Source organism: Mastacembelus armatus, chromosome 17, assembly GCF_900324485.2.
Source record: "Mastacembelus armatus chromosome 17, fMasArm1.2, whole genome shotgun sequence".
In the NCBI taxonomy this organism is placed as follows: Eukaryota; Metazoa; Chordata; class Actinopteri; order Synbranchiformes; family Mastacembelidae; genus Mastacembelus; species Mastacembelus armatus.
In genome coordinates, this window is record NC_046649.1 from 13,144,969 (window position 1) to 13,165,161 (window position 20,193).

Here is a 20,193-nt window from a genome sequence, read left to right on the forward strand (position 1 = left end):
AATCCAAACAATCGGACAACGCTATCACAACACAGCAGGGTCAGGCAGCATAGCGTAGCCAGCCAGCCTCTCTCTACAGGCTCACAGCAGCCCTCAAAACGCCGGAAGGGCACAGTCTGCAGGACAAATTACGCTAAAACCAAGCATCTTGAGTGATTCCCCCCTCTTTCTCTTTCCCTCTCTCTCTCTCTCTCTCTCTCTCTCTCTCTCTCTCTCTCTCTCTCTTTCTCGCTCTCTCTCTCTCCCTAGCTCTATCTCTCTCTGTCTATCCCCTTCTCGTCCACCGACGGTCATTCGCGTTCCGGCACACTCTTCTTCCACCACGGCAGGCAACGCAAGGGCGTTACAATGTGCTCTTAATTGTACCCCCCCCCCCCCCCCCGTCTTTACCAGCAGCGGACGTAATAGCAGGAAAGAGGAGAGGAAGGGAGTGAGGGAGAGGGGAGAGAGAGTGCATGCACGCCAAAGTTAAACTGCAGGGGTAAGTGGCAGGCCGGCCACGAGTGAGGTAATGCGGAGCTGACAGTTAACGCGACAAGGGCTGCACGATCCGACGTCGCCTGCACAGATGTTAGAGCCAATAGTTTTACTGTCTCTCTCTCTTTTTTTTTTTAATCCACTGGGAACAAGCGGACAGCGCAGAACCTACGTCAGCTGCAGCTCCCTCCGCGTTAAGGACAGCGGTGTTTTCTCAGTGCGTGATACTACTGGAAAGTTGATGGTTCTGTTGCGTTGTGAAAGCTGAGGTGGTCGCCTCAGTGTTACTGGTGCTGCAGCTGCGCATTCAATAAAAGTCTATGAACAAGGCAAGAAGGTAATTTATTTGGAATTACAGCTTCATAAGCGCAATGAAAAAGCCAAAACACCTGTCCTGACTTACATAAAGCAGTCACGTGATTCTGTATGATACATTTAATATATGCTGATATATTTGATGATGTTGTCCAGTCGCACAAGGCAAAGCCGTAGAGATCACTTGTTGACAGTGATATGGAAGAAATAATCAAATCTTTTACTTAAATACAACTACTAAGTAAAAGTCCTACACTGAAAGTGTTGCGTACTTTGGTTTTTATTATCAACAAAACACTGCATGCATTAATAAGATGTATCAACAAGTATCAAAAGTGATACAGTATTATAAATTACATAAATATATTACTTAAATATCGCTGACGCTTTACTGTGCTGTTTTTCAAAGCAGTGCAGGTGGAGCTAATTTTATTATATATATTGCTGAGTTGTTTCATCCTTAACAATACAATACAAATTGCATGTTGTATGTTTAAGATTGACTTTATAAAGAGATGTCTAATAAATATGGTGCAAAAAAGTACAGAATTTACCTCTTCACTGTGTGAGTGAGCACAAAATGTATGGCTCATCAATCTCAGGACTGCTGGGCCTAGGAATTGTTGGAGTATTATTAATAGTCTATTGTGCTAAACTAAAGAGACTTATAATGGTGCCACTGTGGACAAGTAGCAAATAAAAATTGCTATAAATATAATTATAAACTTTATAAGTAATAAGAATGCAAAAGTCAAGAACCAAGAATGTTACTGCCTTGAGTTTCAAGACTAAAAGCAAGGTAATGTGCAACAATTAACTCTAGGGGGCTCCATAATATAAAGGACTCAGTTTAAAATAAGAAAGATTTAATCATGTAACAGAAAGAGGAAGAGGGAGAAAGTATCAGGACTAGTCTTAAAAGTATTCACACTCACAAAAAACAAAACTTGTTTTGTTGTATACAAAGTCATTATTGTTCCTGAGGCTGTGTAGTGAACAAAACATTATGCGCAATCTTCACTGCAGTGTTCATTTTACACACTGCTGCATTTAAGGGGTTTTAAAATCTATTATTTTGCAAGCATGTCTCTTTCCTGCTCGCATAAACTCGTACCACAGGGACAAATAATTATATGGCATCAATACCTTGAAGACATGCTCTCAAAATGTAATATACTTGCACGTAAAAGAATGTTTTAGGTCAGCAAAATGCTTCAACAGCAGCAAACATGTTAATAAAAAAGGTCAGAGAGGAGTAAAGAGAGAATGGGTGGAGGGAGTTGGCATCAGACCCAGAGTCACAGATATGGTGATGTTGCTGTATATTCCGCTCCCACTTCCCCACTGCAGAGTCAATCACCAGTGTATGCAGAGAGAGCCAGAGAAAGGAAGAAACTAGAGGAAAATGGGGACTATAGCACAAAGGGCAAGGAGGAACAACTACTAAACATTAGTAGTTTTGTAGCTATACTAAAATTTACGAGACATTTTTATAACCAGAACATCCATTAGCTCTATAAACACATGATCTAACTCTATAATACTATCCAAAAAATGTCTGTTTATTTAAACATTATATAAAACAAAGTGTTTCACAGTCAGAGAATGCCAGAGAAACATAATCACACTGAAGAAACGTCCAGGTAGGATTCAGATACAGATACTGGCCGGTGTTAAACATGATATAATGCTTTGGTCATTTCTCTAATTTCCAGTGAATAAAAAAAAAAAAAACACAAGCAAATACATTGTCTTTGTGTTTGGTGAAAAGACAGCTAACTAGATTCAGATTTTCAAACTAAGAAATAAAAGCTAAATATTTCTCCTTGTATCAAACCCCATGCGACATCTCATGACCCCGCTCCTCTTTCACTCTAGCTGTATCTTGTCCTGTTTGTATGCAAGCAAACTCAGATCTGTCTGTGATGTGGAAAGATGCTAGACAAGCCATGGGTCTCATTTCACCTTCCCATATATGACAATGGTAGGGAGGTTAAAATGTTCACCTTGTAAGATGATATCAGAATTCAACTGCAATCGAACTGTATCATGTTGAATGTTCCTGCAATTATGCAAGTGAAGCATTAAAAGGAAAAACAAATGTCTAGTTTAATTAAGATACAAAGATTAATTGTAAATTAATATGACTTCCTAATGTAATTTAATAATTTAATTTAATATTGCTCACTCACAGATGTGTTTAGTTAACTCACAGTTCAAATTATTCCAATTGTAAAATTACTGTTAAGATGATTTAGTTATATCAGTAAGGATTTACAGCAGCATGTTATGCAGAATTTTCTGAAAGCAGCACTGGTAAATTACGCAGCATAATTTCCCAATTTAAAATATATTATATTGTTTATTGATCACTATGAAGTCCTTTGAAGTACCAAGGGTTATTGTGTTTTTAGCCAAATTGCCCCAAATTCATATACTCAAATATTACCGTTTGGGGATCTTCTTTTTATCTCCTAATCTGTTTCTGTCTCATTTTGACCCAGTTCAATTTCTTTTGTACACAATAGTTGGATAGTCCATTATGCCATATCTGTTTGTGTTTTATCAGTGTTATTGCAGTGCAGACTTATTATTTTATATACAGTATTGCCTCACACCAGCATCGACAACAAAAAGTGGCTCTTAACCCATCTTAAAATGCCACCATATTGTAAAATGGCCAGCAATTACGTTTGAGTGATTTAACGTTTGAGTTAAAAAAGGGTAGAAACACAGATCTGGACCTTTACACTGCTTCATGGTTTAAATGTTCAGCAACAACAGTATACACAGAAAAGAATGAGGGCTCTGAGTCAGGGGAAGGGAGTACAACATAGTGCTTAGAACAGCACTGAGTCACTTCTCATGATAACTACCATTTGTTGCAATGTCAGAAAGCATTCTCATGTTCTGCAAAGCAAAAAGCAAGGTCTGTGTTTCTAAAATCAGTGATACCGCAAAACTGTTAATGGTTGAGTTAAGCTGCCAACAACTGCTTGCAAAACGACAAGTGTGCAGACTTGAGGTTAGGGACTGGATCTGAGCACAGCACATCAGCAACAAGATGCTTGTCACAGATAATGGATTAGCATCACAACATCAAAGATGCAACTAGTGTTTTAACTTCTCATGAAGAAACAGGAGGGCTGTGTTTTGTTCCTTCAGGTGGTTTGATCTGTTGTTCGCAGGCCTAACAGGAGATGTTTACATATATATTATTCTGCATATTTTCATGGGGCATGTAATCGCCAGTGTCTGGCTTGTTTCCTGCTAAGTGGTGACTGGTTTTGGAAACAGTGAGAACACCAGTCAAGTCAAAGTTTCAGATGGATTCCATAATATTGAGATTGCACCTTAGCTTTCACAGTGATGGGGATTTGTCATATACATATTAGTGAACACTTGAGAGAGAGTGAGGGGGACGTGGGGAATCATGTGAGCAGTATTAAATTCATGTGTGTACTTGTCTGTAAGGAGTTTTTCCTTCTTTCATATAAGAGCCATGTGTCATTGCTTGCTTTATGTTAATCTATGTTATATAGAGAGCAAGAACAAATACATGCCAGTGCTTAACAAACTACAATGCCTTAATCTAAATTTTGTCTCAAAAGGCTGGGTTGAAGTGCTTGGGGGCTCCAGGGCAGAACTTAGTGGCTGATTATTCCTGTGGTGGAATATTGCATAATCCCAGTTTTGATTATATCAATTTTAATTATGGACTCATTAATGTAGAGAGATATGCACCATGTAACCATGCACCACAGTATCAGTATTACCTTAAGATGATGCTGATCTGCAGCAGGACTGACAAGGCCCTTGTTATGTGAGCTGATATTGTGCTTTAGTGGTGCATACTCCCCTATTCCCAAACACAAGTAGATTAATCAATTTATCACAAACTAATGGGCACTCAATATACTCAGGGCTTTTGAGGTTGTTGTGGAGTTTTCCCACTTTCCTAATTTGTAATCCTGCGTATAGATTAGATTCAAACATTTTAGTCTTGTGACAGGCTGACAATCCATCCAGTGTGTACCCTGCCTCTTGTCCAAATCAGCTGGGAATGGCTCCAGCCTCCCTTCCCTTTAACCCTTGATGGGATAAGCAGTAAAGATAATGGATGGATGGATAGAAAATGTTATTAATCCCCAAAGAAGAACTAGTTTGGTCACCCATGAACAGTAATAAGTATGAGATTCAAGTTCTACAGCAGACGAGATGTAAGACAGACTACCACAAACTAACAGCTATTCCAAGAGAGCGCTGAAAGCTGAATGAATAAAATGGGAAATAAACATGATGTGAATAAGCCTTGGTTTAACTCTATAATAGCCAGAGAGACACAAAAAGTGAGTCAGTCAAAGAGAGATTGGAAAGAGTGTGGAAACAATGTAAAGTCTCAATGTAAATGCAATATCAAACTGGTTTAAAGGTTTTAAGCCACATGACCATTACTAGTTTAATGGATCTAATGGATTTGTATCGTTATTGTCCCGATGTTAAAGTCTAACGATATGAATCAAGAATGCAGTCACTGTGCTGTATAAACAGCAGTAGAGGACAGATGTTACAGTATGCAGTAAAGCATAGGTCATTATACATACACATTTTATTTAGTCCATAAACTCCAAACCAAAGTGAGTTTAAGAAGAGAATAAGTCAAATTTAGAGAGGTGAAATGTACAATGTACAGGAGCCCCAGGTACTTTGACATGTACTCTACAGCACATGACTTTTGTATTTTTATTATAAAGTCTGGGTGACCCAGGACAGGCTGACAATGAGAGCGAAGGTTACCCTACATTAACAAGGGCACTTTGTCCCTTGCCCAAAAATATTTTAAACTGGGAATGTGCTTCTTTTGTGCTTTAACCCCATGCATCCTTAAACTGGCCTTAAGGCAGCGTCTAGTTTGTCATGCAGCAGAGTCTGGCTCTAAGGAACACCCACACCACAGCCCCATTACTTGACAACGTTGAAAAGCTTTGTCAACAACACTCATGCTGAGCGTTAAGGGCACGCACGGGCAACAGCAGCACATTCATCTAACCTAAAAAAGTGGAGAGCCAGCAGTTTTTTGTCTAAATCAGCTGACAGCACCGATACAGGGAGACTGAAGCCGTTTACCATGCGCAACACTAAGGATGAAAGTGGAATGCAGGCCTGATACTGAGGCTACACAAGTTGTATTTCATATGTAATTTAGATGCGTTTAAATACATTGTGGACCACTACAATACACTGTGTATGATCTTTATTATATAGGTAAAGCGCTTATGGCAGGGAGCGGCATACAGCAGCAGCAGCATCGCGCTGCAGCACTGAAGCGTGTGCTGATCTGTGGTTGGTTATCGAAGCACAGTGTCACCAGCAACCTCTGGCTCAGGTTCTAGTTCAGCCTATAAAAAGTCCACTCGTGTTCTGCTGCACAATATCACTATAATAACAAAGTTAGAAGGCGTTTTTTTATGTTCCGCAGCGTGCGCTCAAAGAATCCACATAACTCATCAATGCAAAGTCCAGCAAATACTAAAAACCCTAACAAAATGTGCTCATAACTTATTTATATACATGCAAGTGGACGTTTCTTACCGGCGTGTTTATCACCCATGTCCCCTTGCGGTGCAGAAGTTGGAGATACTGCCGACGTATGCTGGGGGGGGAATGCGCTAGGTGCTGGTGCGCGTTCGCTTCTTCAGTTGGGGCAGCAAGGACGCAAGTTGCTTATAAATAAATAAAATGCGTAATGAGCTGTTTCTGAGACGTCCCTGAAGAGCGTGGGGAGAGACGCCGTCTGCAGCGCTCTGTCGTGTGCTCGGGTTTATACCCCCTTGCTGTTTGCAAGAGTTTCTGAGGAAGGTGGACTCAGTGCTCAGGTAAAAGATGAGGGAGGGGTGGGACTGTGTGTGTGTGTGTGTGTGTGTGTGTGTGTGTGTGTGTGTGTTTTGCAAGGATGCGGTGTGTGCATTGTGTCTTCATGCAGAAGTACAGCAGTTTTTTTTGTCAGGCGCTGTTCTTTCACTGTTGTGCTGAAACAGTAGAGCAAAACAATATCTTGCAGTGATGAGACCTCATACTTACAATTTATAGGCCACTGACGGTAGTGCTGACAAAATTGCTCTATTTTGTGTAGCTAAGCCCTGATCAATTCTATTCAAATTAATAAAACCTATAGCTGCTGTTGCAATTCTGTGGCTTTACATCTGTTTCTGTTCAACAAAACACAGTATGTATTCTGCATATGAATTAATGAATGAAGTTATTATTGAGGTATCATGCAAGTCCAGACCACAGAGACTTATATCAAACAGCAGATTTATAAAGAAATTTAGACCTTGCATGATATAACATGTACTGTACAAAGAAATACAAGACTAATGTACTAAATGCATAATCTTGCCTTCTCTTGAATACCTCTGAGACAAACGTAGCACATTTAAACGCATCAGAAAATATCATTTTAGGGTCTTTCTAGAACCATTTCATGCAAATTACAGTACTTTAGCACGCACTGAGAGCAGACTTGCAATAGGCTACTGTGTAATCCTATTTATCTTAAATTCACTGGATCCCTGTACATGTTTGGATCTATTATTTCTTTGGATTAGGCCTATATGTAGATATTCCTTCTTTTTTAAACATTCTATGCTAAATAAACCATAAAAGCTTGACTTCCAGTTTACAGTGATGTGTTCTGTCCTGACACGCCTGCTGACCACATGGTGTCTTACCGATGGCAAAGAAAGATAATATTTTGCTGGGAGACATCAATGAATGAATTAATCACAGCTCGATAGTCATGCCTGGAGTATCTGACTTTTTATTTTGCTTGCTATTTGATTATATTGCAGTATAATTATGATAGACACTGTGTACAATCTAAGAATGTGCATTCAGAACGAGTTGGCTGAGATGCTGAAAGCTCTTGAGGGACTTGCCACTTTTACTAAGTTAAATCATGTCAGTCTGAACTGCCACTGGAGATACGTACAGAGTGGTACGGCGTGTGTTCTGCTCTCACATTTACAAGCATCCCTCTTGTTTTGTAATGATTTTTTTTTTTTTTTTAATTTTGTAATACACTTAAGTGCAGTGAGAGGTTGATGCTGTCATGGTTAACATGGTCCTCTGTGAAATTTTAGATGAAATAAACATAATTCTGGGCAAATCCCACACACTGACCATTTCACACACCTTGATTGTGTACATTGGCTACATATTGCCAAATACCGCAATCATACACTGACCACCAAGTCTCAAAATCTGTACAGGGAAAACAAGTGACAGTATGGTATTGTCTAACTGTACCATTGATCAGCGTCTTGGAAAGCTCTCAGTCAGCGCTCTGATGGGACTCTATGGTAACAGCTAGAGTTTCCACTGATGGTATAAAAAGAATGTGCTGCTGGTATAAGATGTTTCTAGCCTTTGGGCTGAAATAGAAGCCTCAAGGCCAAATGACGTTCTACATCATGCATGCGCCTATGGACTCACAGCATAAATGCTACATTTGATCATAGAAACACTTTATATCTTTTACATGTACATAGTTATACTAAGAAGAATAGTTGTCCTACATAAATGACAAACTGTTTTTATTTCAGACATCACACTTCCTGTCACATGACCAAGGCCCTGCATGCCCTATTGTCGACACAGGCGAATCCTGGCTGGCGTCAGTTCACAGGAAATCGATGAGAGGACCTGAAAGAAGACACCTCTGCTGGGAAAAAAAGCACCGCATTGATCAGAAAGGAATTTAAATCCCTCTTTTTGAGAGAAGAACATGTATGAGCATTGTGTTGTTGCAAAGCAGACCTGCAGCACAGAACATCTATTAACTAAAATCCAAAGCACATACAGGTTTTACCTAAGTTAGCAGCTGTGGATATGCAGATATTTATGATCATCACCCTCTTTTTGTTTCTTCCTGTTCTTCCCTTTGGCCTCCTCACCTCGACCTGTCCTGTGGTCACTCCTATCACTGTCACCCTTGCTCTCTTCATCCCTCCTCCTCCTCTTCCTCCTCTGCCCCAGACCTGCACCCACAGCATATCATCTAACTTGGCAGTGTGTCCTTGGGTCTATACAGTGACAAAGGCATATTGCTGCCCTTTCTGTGTATGCTGTCTCTTTGCCCTGAAACCCCAACCTCCACATTTTTCTGTATGACCATATAATTTCCTCACACAAGTGTTGTTGTGTTATAATGTTCCAACTGGATGCATTGTCTGCTTCAGTTAAGATTAATTACCTGTGTAGCTTCCTCTAAACATCTTTTACTTGTTCAGCTCAATTACAGCATTTCTCTGCATCCACAGCTAAAGTAACCCAGCAAGTCAACTGCAGATATTGCACTGGAGTGGAGCCCTAGTTACTCTGCAGACACTGCAGTGCAGCCTTCTCGCTGTAAATTCTACCTTCTTCACCGATTTCTGGAGTCACTGGCAAGCTTTTATGAGAAGTTTGTGGAACTTGTCCAGATGCCAATATCAACACCTAGTGCCATCAATACTGCTCAGCTGCTGTCTGAGGCTTTCACAACTTTTTTGCTTGTTTTCTTAAAAACTTGTTTACCTACCAGTCTAAAAAGAAGAACAGCAGAAATCATTAATTGTATATTATAAATATACCAATTCTGTTTTGTTTTTTGTTTTTTTTAGGAAAAGCAAAGGTGTTATTAGTAACATTAATGATGACTTCTTCAGGTGTCTCGTTAAGCAATGACATGACAGCGAACCAGCATGAACTATAGCAGGAGCCTGTAACTCAAGCTGTTAAATAGAAGTCAGCTATCACATGTGGCTACTGTAACAAAATATTTTTTGTGCAAAAAAATCAAAAAATAATGTTTATTTGTAACATAACTTATAGATACAGTCTTAATCTATAACAGTCCATGGCTGTTAAATAAATGTAGTGATGAAAAATTACAATATTACTTTAGTGTAAAAGAGCACAATAGATTAAAACTGTACTTCCATTCAGTAACAGTGTTTACTTTTCTCACGTCTGCCTGTGACTTTAAGGGCTCCTTTATCTGACGAGCCTATACATTAATTTGCCACTAGAGGGAAGTGAAGCACTACCTGTGGAAAATAAATAAGATTTAAAGCACAGCGTTGTGGTGCATTCAGGTACTCTAACCTTTTGTCAGAATCAGTCAATCATTTTTTTTAAGTATACTTTTGAATATTAAGAATTTGACTCCTTGGTAGTGAGCGCAGTGAACAAAATTTGGACAACATAGATACATAATAAAAAGTAAATAAATATAAAACAAATGAAAACTGCATATGCAAATTTACAAAAAAAGGTATGTGGTAATAAAAAGAATGGTAAACTAAATAGCTGGTTGTATCAGTATATATGGTAGGCCCATACATATGCTTGAATGTATAGTAGGCTATATATGCTCTGCTTAGACTCATGTTTGACAATAAATAAATCTAATTTATACACACTACTGCAGTTGCATGCCTTTTGTCGGTCTTTAGTTTTACAGTGACTTTATAAATTATGGTACGTTGTATGTGTTTTTGCGTTTTGCTCAAATACTAAGACTAATAAATAGATGACAATATGTATTTGGAGATATCAAAAAATACTAGAGCTCTTGAGTGGCAGTCAGAAATCGGAGCTGTGGATGAGTCATTGAACGCAGCAGTGCCTCCAGTCAGAGTAGGGGACGGATTTCAGTCAGGAAGTGATCGCAAACATGGCGTGGAGGGGATGCGTGATGAAATGGTCCAAAACAGAGTTCATCAGAGCCCATAACTCCAGGTCAGCACACACAAAGCTGTGTAGTCAGACAAGACTTTCACTTTGTGTGTGTGTGTGTGTGAGTGAGAGAGAAAAATGGTTGGCAGATAAATGGAAAATAATGTTTAGCTGCACAACAAGGTACAACTCAGTTTAATATATACCTCTAGAAAATAACATTACAAGCTTTAGTTTTCACAGGGCTGTAACTTAACCTCATTTCACAGCTGTTTGTTGTTTTTTTTTTTTTACTGTATATTTACCAAGCTGTCGATTTGTAAATTACATCTTAACACATTCTTCTGTGTGTGTACATTTCTCAACAGACTCAACCAACAGAGGTGTAGTTTCCGCAGGGAAGCCAAAAAGCCAGATACAAAAAAAGGTAATGCCAGCCAAGAGACCAAGGCTTCACCCTCCAAAGCTGGAGCCTCTGGGCCCCCATCCCCTCCCAGAGTTCCCAGGCCAACACTTTTCAAACCACTAATGTTCACAGTAGGGGTAGGTCCTCTCATTTTTCTAACAGAATGATGTGATTTCTTTTCTTTTGATGTGTAAACTAATGTGAGAAAATAGATCCCGTCCGTAACAAGGTTAGGGACGGTACAATAGTAGTGGATGTGACCTGACGCGATGTCAGTTTACAGGCTGCTCTTTTGGTGCAGCGGCTATTCTGCAATATGAGACCCTGAAGTCAAGAGTTCAAACTCCAAAAGATGAGAAGGAGTCAGAAAAGTTCATCCAGGTGAGGTTTTCAGGATAAAAACTGCTCCATCTTTCTCATCCACTGCTTATATCACCAGTGAAACTAGTATCTTACAGTTCAGCTCATCAATAACATGTTGCCAGGGGTCCCGGGGTGTGACATACTGGCACGACTGGTGGAAACAGCTGTCGGACTTCCAGAGACAGCTCATCCTCCTGATGTCTGTGGTGGATGACTTATGGAGCAGCCTCACAGAGGGACAGAAGACTGTCACCGGTATCTGATTTTGCAGACAAACTCAGTTTGTTCATGTTTTCTCACATGGCTAATGTCAATATATTAGCATGCATTCAGTACAAGCCAGTATTTCTTCACAGGCAGAGCATTTCCTTATGAATGTTTTCCAGGTATTATTGCAGTAAATGCTGTAGTCCTGTGTTGCTGGCGTATCCCCTCGATGCAGAAATACATGATTAAGTACTTTGCTTCAAATCCAGCCTCTAGTGAGTATGCCTGTTGTTAAATTAAATAAATATTAGAAAGCGCTTACAGAAGGGCAGTAAAGACATTTGTTTTCTTGCAAGTGAAAGATTTACAGCTAGATCCACTTGAATGTTCCAGGTGTTCCTGTGTTCACTGTTTCTGTTCCTTTTACTCTCTCCCACCAGAAACACAATGTCTTCCCATGGTCCTGTCTTCCTTCAGCCACTACTCCGTTCTCCATATGGTGGCCAACATGTATGTCCTGTGGACGTTCTCCTCAGGAATTGTCTCTCTCTTAGGGAAGGAGCAGTTTCTTGCCGTCTACCTGTCTGCTGGTTAGTAGGAATTAAAAAAGGGCTGGGGGTCTGGTGCCATTTAAACAATCCATCCAACTAGAACCAGTTGTAGACAACAGAGTTGATTGTGTGACTGAGAAAGTTGGGACAAAATTGAGACAAATGAAAACAATGACATACTTTTTTAGGGGTGAGAAACTGAACCATCTCTTTCTCACTGTGTGTATTGTCAGGTGTGATTTCCACTATGATCAGCTACGTGTGTAAAACAGCCACTGGACGTCTCTATCCCTCATTAGGAGCAGTAAGATTTTTGCTAAACTTACAGGTTTTTTTTGTTTGTTTTTCACAAAAGATCAGCAGCAGTTCTCTTTCACCTTGTCTTTTGTTTGATCTATAGTCAGGTGCCGTCATGGCGATCCTGGCTGCAGTCTGTACAAAGGTGCCAGAGGCTAAACTAGGCATAATCTTCCTCCCTGTGATCACTTTCACAGCAGGAAATGTAAGTGAAGCCCAGTACCTAAGTCTGTGTGTGAATAGAGGTTGTATGGACTGTATGTTTATGTGTACTTGTTGCCTTTTAAAGTATAATCTGAAAACACTTTTGTGATTCATACATTTTAATGAGGTCCATGTTGTCTTTTTCGCTGCAGGATAGAGTTGTAAGTCTGTGCATGAATTAAATGGGCAGAGTCCAGTGTATGAATGAGTGAATGTGTAAGTATGAATGCCTGAATTCACGGTAGAGTTTCTTGTTGATGCACTTCAGTACATTTTATGTAATGTGATATTCCTGTTTTTGGTCTGTCAGGCTCTGAAAGCACTCATTGCCATTGATACAGCGGGCCTTATGTTGGGATGGCGGCTGTTTGACCACGCAGCTCACCTTGGTGGAGCTCTCTTTGGAATGTGAGTATCTCAGTGTTCATGTGTTTCTACACCAACAAAAAAAAAACAAAACAATGGTATTTCACTAAAAATACATCATGGTAAAATGACAAGGAATACATTGAGAGAGTAGTGTTACACATTAGTCTTAATTCAAAATGGACTTGAATTAAAGCTAGTAATTGGACTTTTGCTGAGCCACCCACAATACCATGCTTTGTTATTGGATGTTTGTGGTTTTGTAAAAGCATGTATCTCTGCTGTCATCGCATTTTTACGGTCTCCATACTTCTTGCCTTACAGATGGTATGCAGCATATGGTTACAAACTGATATGGAGGAAGAGGGAGCCCCTTGTGAAGCTGTGGCATGACATGCGTTCTTCAGGTGGCAGAGGATCCAGGCCTGGAGGTGGATCTGGGGTGAGTCGGGGTGGTAGTGCTGGTGATGGTGACAGAGGACCCAGACGACAGTGAAACTCTGCATGATTCCACGGATTCTTTCGAAATAACTTACCTCAAAATATGCAAGGACACTTTTATCTACTGAGATTAAGGTTGATATTGTTTATAATAAGTATAGTTTTTATTCAACGTGAGTAATAAGATGGTTTATTGATATGCAGAAACCTAAAATTGCAATGAATATATTTATTGTGTAGACTGATAAAATCTGCTGCTCAAAAAGTAACCCTTGCAAACTACAAATGGAAATATCCTCACTTGCCTACCTCTCAATAATCCCTAGATATTTAATCTTCAGGCTTCATGTCAGTTTTTATCCTGGTCAGATTATTGAAACATACTGTAATAGTCTGGATGGAGAAAAAAAAACCCCACAGGTGGTAAAATAAGTGTAATAGTGTAATACACAATCATGTGGGCTGCTCTGATGTTGCTAATAAAGCTTGAAGTTTGACCAATTACAGTTATGTCTTTAGTTTTATATAATGAAAGAGTGAACAATCCAAATTTTAAAGCTCCTGGATTCCCTCACTTGAATTCAGATGTAGAGTAAATCTCATTCACTAACACCATAAATATGAATTCACTCGCAAATTCTGTTCAGAGAGAAAGTGTTGGCTTTAACTGAATCATGTGATATAGTCTTAAAATTAGACATGACTGTCCGTGCATGCATAATAGTGTAGCAATACATTAGATTTCAACTTACAAAATACTTTAAGTAGAAATAATTTATTTAGATTTAGTTGATCAAAAAATCTCTAGAGACCTGCTATATATCTTCTAATGCATATTTTAAAGTTTAAGGAACTGTACTAAAGCTTAACAAAAAAATGACAGATTCTGTAAACAATAAATGTAAAACCACGAGCATCACTTCTAGAAATCACAGCTGCAAACAAGGCAGTTTGCCAAAACAGATCTAAGACAAACACCAGCTAAATATAAAGTAACTGCACTACATATCCACTGAGAGTTATACATGTTTAAAGAAAGGTAATTTAGGCAGCAGTAGAGTTTAGTTTCTTAAATGCAGATGTTCATTCAGACTGGTCCTTGTGTAGGCACAATCTCTAACAATCCTTGTTCACAAAGAAAGTCCATCACTGTCCTGCTGATGCCATGGTACCATGAAATATAGAAAACATTAAATGCTTGAAAAAAACAAAAACAACCACAAACAAATAAAAAACCTCAAATAAACAGAATATGACAAGTATACCAGGTGATGGACCTGATCTTCAGCTCAGACAAGTGATGTGATATTAACCAAACACACAGTTACCATAGTCTTACCTGATTCTGTCCTAATTCAGTCCAGATCAGTCACCACTGTGCCACTTACTTAAGCTCTACTATTGTGGTTGGCATAACTGGGAAAGCCAAACTGGGAGATCATCAGGTTTGAGAAGGAGAGTGGCATGAAGCCATAGATCTGTGTCAGCCTGTTCAGACAATAGGACCTTTGAAGAAGGTGTTCAGGACGATGCCACATACCCTGGTACCCACTGCTGGCATCCTTTTCCAGGTTGCGGAGGTCCACAGGTTTGACAAAGACCCCAGAGGGTTTGTAAATGCTTCCTACAGAATTAAAGTGTTTCCTTAAGTACAGCGCTACAGCAAAGTTCATGGCAATATCATCGCAATTCTGTGTTTCATCCACCAGCTGATGTACTGCTTGAGGTTGACCCTGGAAAAGCTGCAGGTAGCGGCGGTGGAAGAAGGCAGCGCCGATTAACACCATGGAGTATCTGCCATAAGTGGATTGAGGTTAAAAGTATGGAAAAATGCCCTTTCAACTTAAAACGTCATATGACGCAGTATGGGAGCAGCTTTACGAGATTATGAAAAAATGAAAAGCACAGCTTACTTATCACCTCCTGCTGCTTCTGGATCTTGCAGTTCAAAGCTGCCGTAACTGTAGACTCCTCTTGGCGTTGAGACGTGTTTTCGGGGCACAAACCCAACAATCTGGTCTGGAAATTGCTGGGTAGAAAAAGTTCAACATAATGTTGATGCATGTTCATACATGATTTAAAGTCAAGTTAAACCAAAATATAATTTAGGTACATGGACCAAAGATTATTACCTTCCAGACAGAGAAAGCAAAACTGATGTCTGGTACACTGACCAGGGTGTCATCATCCAGCATCAATACAACTAAAGATCAGACAAAAAAAGAAAAATCACTCCAATGGAAAAAAAAACAAACGAAAAAAAAAAAAAACCCAATTTGAAACAGATAAAACATTTAGGTCTTAAAAAAAAAGTTTGATGACCCTCAATCAACTTTTGCAAGATGACATATACTGACCATCAGTGTCAATCTCAGGGAACGGTTGTAGTCTGTTGCGCATTTGATTGCTAGTCTGTTCCTTGAAGACCACAGGGACTGGATGAGGACCCAAGGAGTTCCATAACTTTAGGGGCATCTGTTCCCCCACATTGTTCCAGACTATGATGATCCGCTGAAGATGAGGCGCTGCCTGGTAATGATTTAACAGTCTGAGCAGAATGTCTGTACGGTTGTAAGTCTGGATGATGATGGTGAACCTGTGCTCCCCCTCCTCGCTGTCACCACGGTGGCCCTGTGCAGGAGTCTCCTGCTGTGATGTTACCCTGCGCAGCACCCCTAGGACACCAGCACCTCTCTGGTCCTCTGCAGGGGGCAGCAGAGCTGTTAAGGCTGCACCAACCAGGAGGATAAACAGGATTGGCCAAACCAAATAAGTTCGCCTGAGCCCCATGCAGCAACGTGGGACCCTGTATCAGAAGAGGTTCACAGATTAGACCGGCTCGAGTTTAAGGACTGCAGGTCCCGGGTTACACCACTGCTCGTCCTGAGTTTATTCTGCAAGAAAATCTCAGCGTGCGTTACTTTACCGTTTTATTAGAACACATTATTTTGTGTTTGGCACGAAGAAGTTCTGGGGCAGTATTACTTCTTTAAATCAAACTCACCTCATTTTGTTGCCACGATAGTTCACGTCACACGGTCGCCATGTTGGACAACTCCAACCGAAGATCCTGAAAAAGCGAAGAGCTCTCACGAATTCAGATTAGCTGCACCGGAGAATAAAAGGGGATGCGAGCTCCGCTTTTTCTTTTCCTGGGTGTGGAGTGTGCATCTTCGCCTTCCCCAGAGCTGCTAGAAAACAAACAGCTTCTGAAAGTGAAAAGTTGTGTAGCTCACAAAGACACACGGAGCCTCACTGCCAGTCTCAGGTGAGTGTCGCTCGTGGTGCATTGCTGCAGGTTTTTCTATGTAGGCTACTTAAGATTTAAGCAAGTTTTTGAGTAGTTGCGTAGTGCTGCGCAATCGTCCATAGTGCCCAGTAAATAAGTTATAAGAAATGGATAACTCAGAGAATAATTATTTGTATTTCAGGTTGTTGACCTCTGTCTGAAAGGAGGAACATGTCTCTAGCACCAGCGCTGTCCTGTCCTGTCCTGTCCTGTCCTGTCCTGCAGCCCCATTCTCCAGTGACATGCACATTCCTATATTTGGATTAGGTATGTTTTCATTTGGTACATTGCACATGTAGGAAAATGATTCACATACACAAGTTGTTTTAAAATAATAATATATGTGTTTATTGTGCCTGCACTTTCATTTGTAGACAGGTGTGTGTCAGATTGATGCCATGTAGGTAATGATGCTTCAGGTTAATAAAATGACATGTGTAGCCTACATGTTTGAAGGGGAAAAAAAGTCACGTGACTTACAAGGGTACTGTAAGTCATTTACACTGAACTGGACTGATTTTGCTTTGTACTTTGTTTTTTTTTTTTTTGTTGTTGTTTTGTTTTTGTCTAAGGCAGGCACCTCAAATCACGGGGGATACTGTCATGATGCCATTGATATATTGACACAGCAAAGTACTGTGGCTGTGAGGAGAAACTGGGTAAAGCTGTCAGAGAAAGTGGCAGACCATGAAGTGACCTTTGGCTCACCATTAAACTCTGGCCAGGGGACTATGGCTACAGAGCTGCAAAGAAGACCTGTCTGGAGTCCTGCTCCCTGTTGGGAGTGGAATATTTTGGTATGTTCTGTCTCTGATAAAGATTTGTGAAACAGAAGCATAACACAACAATCAATCCAACACCTTTATTATGATTAGTCATCATTTCTTCTATCTCTTACTAAACCACAACTGCCTGTTTTCAGATCTATACCTGATGCACTGGCCGGAGTCTTTGCAACCTGGATGCTCCAAGAGAGAGCTGAGAGCTGAGACCTGGAGAGCTTTGGAAGAACTTTATAAAGAAGGTACAGAGCAAGGAAGTACATAACAGAACCATAGGAAAATATATAAAAAGGGCCTACAGGAAGTCTTAATGTTATGAACTATAGGGGTGTGTCAGGCTATTGGAATGAGCAACTTTCTGGTCCACCACCGGGAGCAGCTACAGGAAGACTGTCGTGTGGTGCCACATATTAATCAAGTAGGTTGTTTCTTGTTTTTTTTTTTTTTTTTTTAAACTGAAAACGTGACTGTGAAATTCTAGATGTGGCATTATTCCTTATGGAAGAGCTCATGGGGAATCTCTGTGCTCTTTTATTCTGTCATCTTTCCTGCAGTGCAGGCACTTGGCACAGTCAGATGTGCTAAGTTTTTCAAAACAAAAGCATATATGTACAGTAAGTCCAAAAAGTCCAATATCTTATACTTGTTATAATAAAGCTTTCCCTCAAAACCTTTCTCCTTAAAATAAGAAAGCTATCTCATTAAAACAAGAACTTTCTCATTAAAATGACATAATGACTAAAAAAAAAATAAAGTGCCTGTATAACCTCCGTAATGGCTCTGTAACTTGAATTGACCCATCAGGTGGAGTACCATCCTTTTCAGCAGCCTAAATCGCCTGAGAGTATTGTCATGAGAAGGGGATTGTGTTCGAAGGGTACGGCCCACTGGCCAAGGGTCAAGCCCTCAGCGTGGCCCCCACAGTGTGTCAGATAGCAGAAAAGCACAGACGCACACCTGCTCAGATCTGCATCTGCTGGAGTATTCAGGTTGTTTACATACTTCTTACCCTAAGTGTAATTGGTCTGAGACATATGCCTTTGTGAGTACCTTTCTACCACAATTGTATTATTATTATTTTTTTTTTCTCAGAATGGAGTTATCACAATACCAAAAAGAACGTCCATCAAAAAGAACAGGATACAGGAAAAGTAAGTCAAAAGGTCATTGCACCTTTTCTTTTTAACCTTGAAAAAAAATCCTAAAAAAAATCATTTACGTGTTGTAAATGGGGAAAAAAAAAGAATTAGTGTGTTGTGTTTTCAGAATACATTTAAAGGTAAAAGGGTTACATTCCCATGAATAGATTCTTGTAATGACAATGGAAAATTCTAATCAAGATGACCAATTCAAGATCATTCTTGAAAGGAAACCAAAAGCAGACTAAAAATGGAAAACGAGATTTAGGAAGGGTTTAAACTTGAGCTGACTGAATATGTGATCTCTGAACCTGTGGCACACCTGCCACGACTGAGGTGTAATGGACTAAATGAATAGTTGTTTTATTCTAAAACATTGAAATTGTTCTGTGTATGATCTTGTTTTGGTTGTGATAAAACTCATTTTAACTGCAGGTTAATTCATAATATACAGTATCTCACAGAAGTGAGTTCACCCCTCACATGTTTGTAAATAATGTATTATATCTCTTCATGCGACAGCACAGAAGAAATGACACTTTGCTACAATGTAAAGTAGTGAGTGTACAGCTTGTATAACAGTGTAAATTTGTTGTCCCCTCAAAATAACTCAACACACAGCCATTGATGTCTAAGTGGCAACAAATGTGAGTACACACTTGTCCAAATTAGGCCCAATTAGCCATTTTCCCTCCCTGGTGTCATGTGACTTGTTAGTGTTACAAGGTCTCAGGTGTGAATGGGGAGCAGGTGACCATACAGCGGTTTAACAGGACAGGTTCCACTCAGAACAGGCCTCGCCATGGTCGACCCAAGAAGTTGAGTGCACGTGCTCAGCATCATATCCCGAGGCTGTCTTTGGGAAATAGACGTATGAATGCTGCCAGCATTGCTGCAGAGGTTCAAGGGGTGGGGGGTCAGCCTGTCAGTGGTGAGACCATGTGCCGTACACTGCATCAAATTGGTCTGCATGGCTGTGGTCCCAGAAGGAAGCCTCTTCTAAAGTTTGTTGAAAACAAGCAGACTAAGGACATAGATTACTGGAACCATGTCCTGTGGTCTGATGAGACCAAGATAAACTTATTTGGTTCAGATGGTGTGTCATGGAATTTTTTTCTAGGTTGTGAGAGTTGCTAATTCTCAAGAACAAATACAAGTGATGAATCATCTCAGTTTAATTCTGCGACATGGAGAAAGGCATCTGCAGCATTCTGTCTTCTTCCCTAACTTTCAGGACTATATAGCTGAAGACAGGGGTGGACTCATCTTGAAAAGACCCCACATGTTTTTTCAGGTGTCCTCTATCTTCAGGCATCAAACTGCACTAAAACAGTTGGCAGTTATTTACAGGCATCTAAAACACTAAAACCCCCATACCCTGCATTTTTCAGCATTTAAGTGACCCTTTGACCACCTGTTACTATTCTACTATGAAACCAAACAGAAGAACACCTCAACTTCACTTTATAACTCATGCTGTGTAAAATATCCACAGGTGTCAAGCATGTGGGGCGGCAACCAGGTGAGGAGTACAAAGAAAAGTGTGTCTTGCCTACAGTCAAGCATGGTGGTGGGAGTGTCATGGTCTGGGGCTGCATGAGTGCTGCCGGCACTGGGGAGCTACAGTTCATTGAGG

At 40.1% G+C, this 20,193-nt stretch overlaps 3 protein-coding genes across 3 annotated transcripts; 2 read left to right on the forward strand and 1 right to left on the reverse strand.

Moving 5' to 3' along the window:
• Positions 1-10,487: 10,487 nt before the first annotated feature.
• On the forward strand, positions 10,488-13,853 carry parla (presenilin associated, rhomboid-like a). Its single transcript, XM_026312893.1, has 10 exons — positions 10,488-10,575; positions 10,881-11,055; positions 11,195-11,299; positions 11,404-11,536; positions 11,668-11,763; positions 11,929-12,078; positions 12,273-12,343; positions 12,440-12,541; positions 12,851-12,948; positions 13,231-13,853. The coding sequence occupies exons 1-10, from the start codon at positions 10,511-10,513 to the stop codon at positions 13,400-13,402; spliced, it is 1,167 nt and encodes a 388-aa protein (XP_026168678.1). The 5' UTR covers positions 10,488-10,510; the 3' UTR covers positions 13,403-13,853.
• On the reverse strand, positions 13,848-16,613 carry extl2 (exostosin-like glycosyltransferase 2). Its single transcript, XM_026312894.2, has 5 exons — positions 16,352-16,613; positions 15,705-16,153; positions 15,480-15,550; positions 15,261-15,376; positions 13,848-15,141 (listed from the first exon to the last, which is right to left on the reverse strand). The coding sequence occupies exons 1-5, from the start codon at positions 16,354-16,356 to the stop codon at positions 14,736-14,738; spliced, it is 1,047 nt and encodes a 348-aa protein (XP_026168679.1). The 5' UTR covers positions 16,357-16,613; the 3' UTR covers positions 13,848-14,735.
• LOC113134157 (glyoxal reductase) lies at positions 16,476-20,110 on the forward strand. The gene is given in 10 exon segments (XM_074933696.1): positions 16,476-16,615; positions 16,818-16,903; positions 17,213-17,248; positions 17,251-17,433; positions 17,559-17,660; positions 17,745-17,836; positions 18,223-18,256; positions 18,259-18,407; positions 18,511-18,569; positions 20,053-20,110. Coding segments are annotated over 10 exon segments (912 nt in total). The 3' UTR covers positions 20,084-20,110.
• The last annotated feature ends 83 nt before the right edge of the window (positions 20,111-20,193 follow it).

Excerpts from the sequence above, each read along its gene's own strand:
- parla (XM_026312893.1), top strand. The coding sequence starts at position 10,511 with ATGGCGTGGAGGGGATGCGTGATGAAATGGTCCAAAACAGAGTTCATC. Across the intron at positions 11,056-11,194 it reads CACTAATGTTCACAGTAGGG|TTTACAGGCTGCTCTTTTGG; the intron begins GTAGGTCCTCTC and ends ACGCGATGTCAG. Across the intron at positions 12,079-12,272 it reads TGCCGTCTACCTGTCTGCTG|GTGTGATTTCCACTATGATC; the intron begins GTTAGTAGGAAT and ends GTGTATTGTCAG.
- extl2 (XM_026312894.2), bottom strand. Across the intron at positions 15,551-15,704 it reads CCCTGAGATTGACACTGATG|TTGTATTGATGCTGGATGAT; the intron begins GTCAGTATATGT and ends TCTGATCTTTAG. Across the intron at positions 15,142-15,260 it reads GAAGCAGCAGGAGGTGATAA|ATACTCCATGGTGTTAATCG; the intron begins GTAAGCTGTGCT and ends CACTTATGGCAG.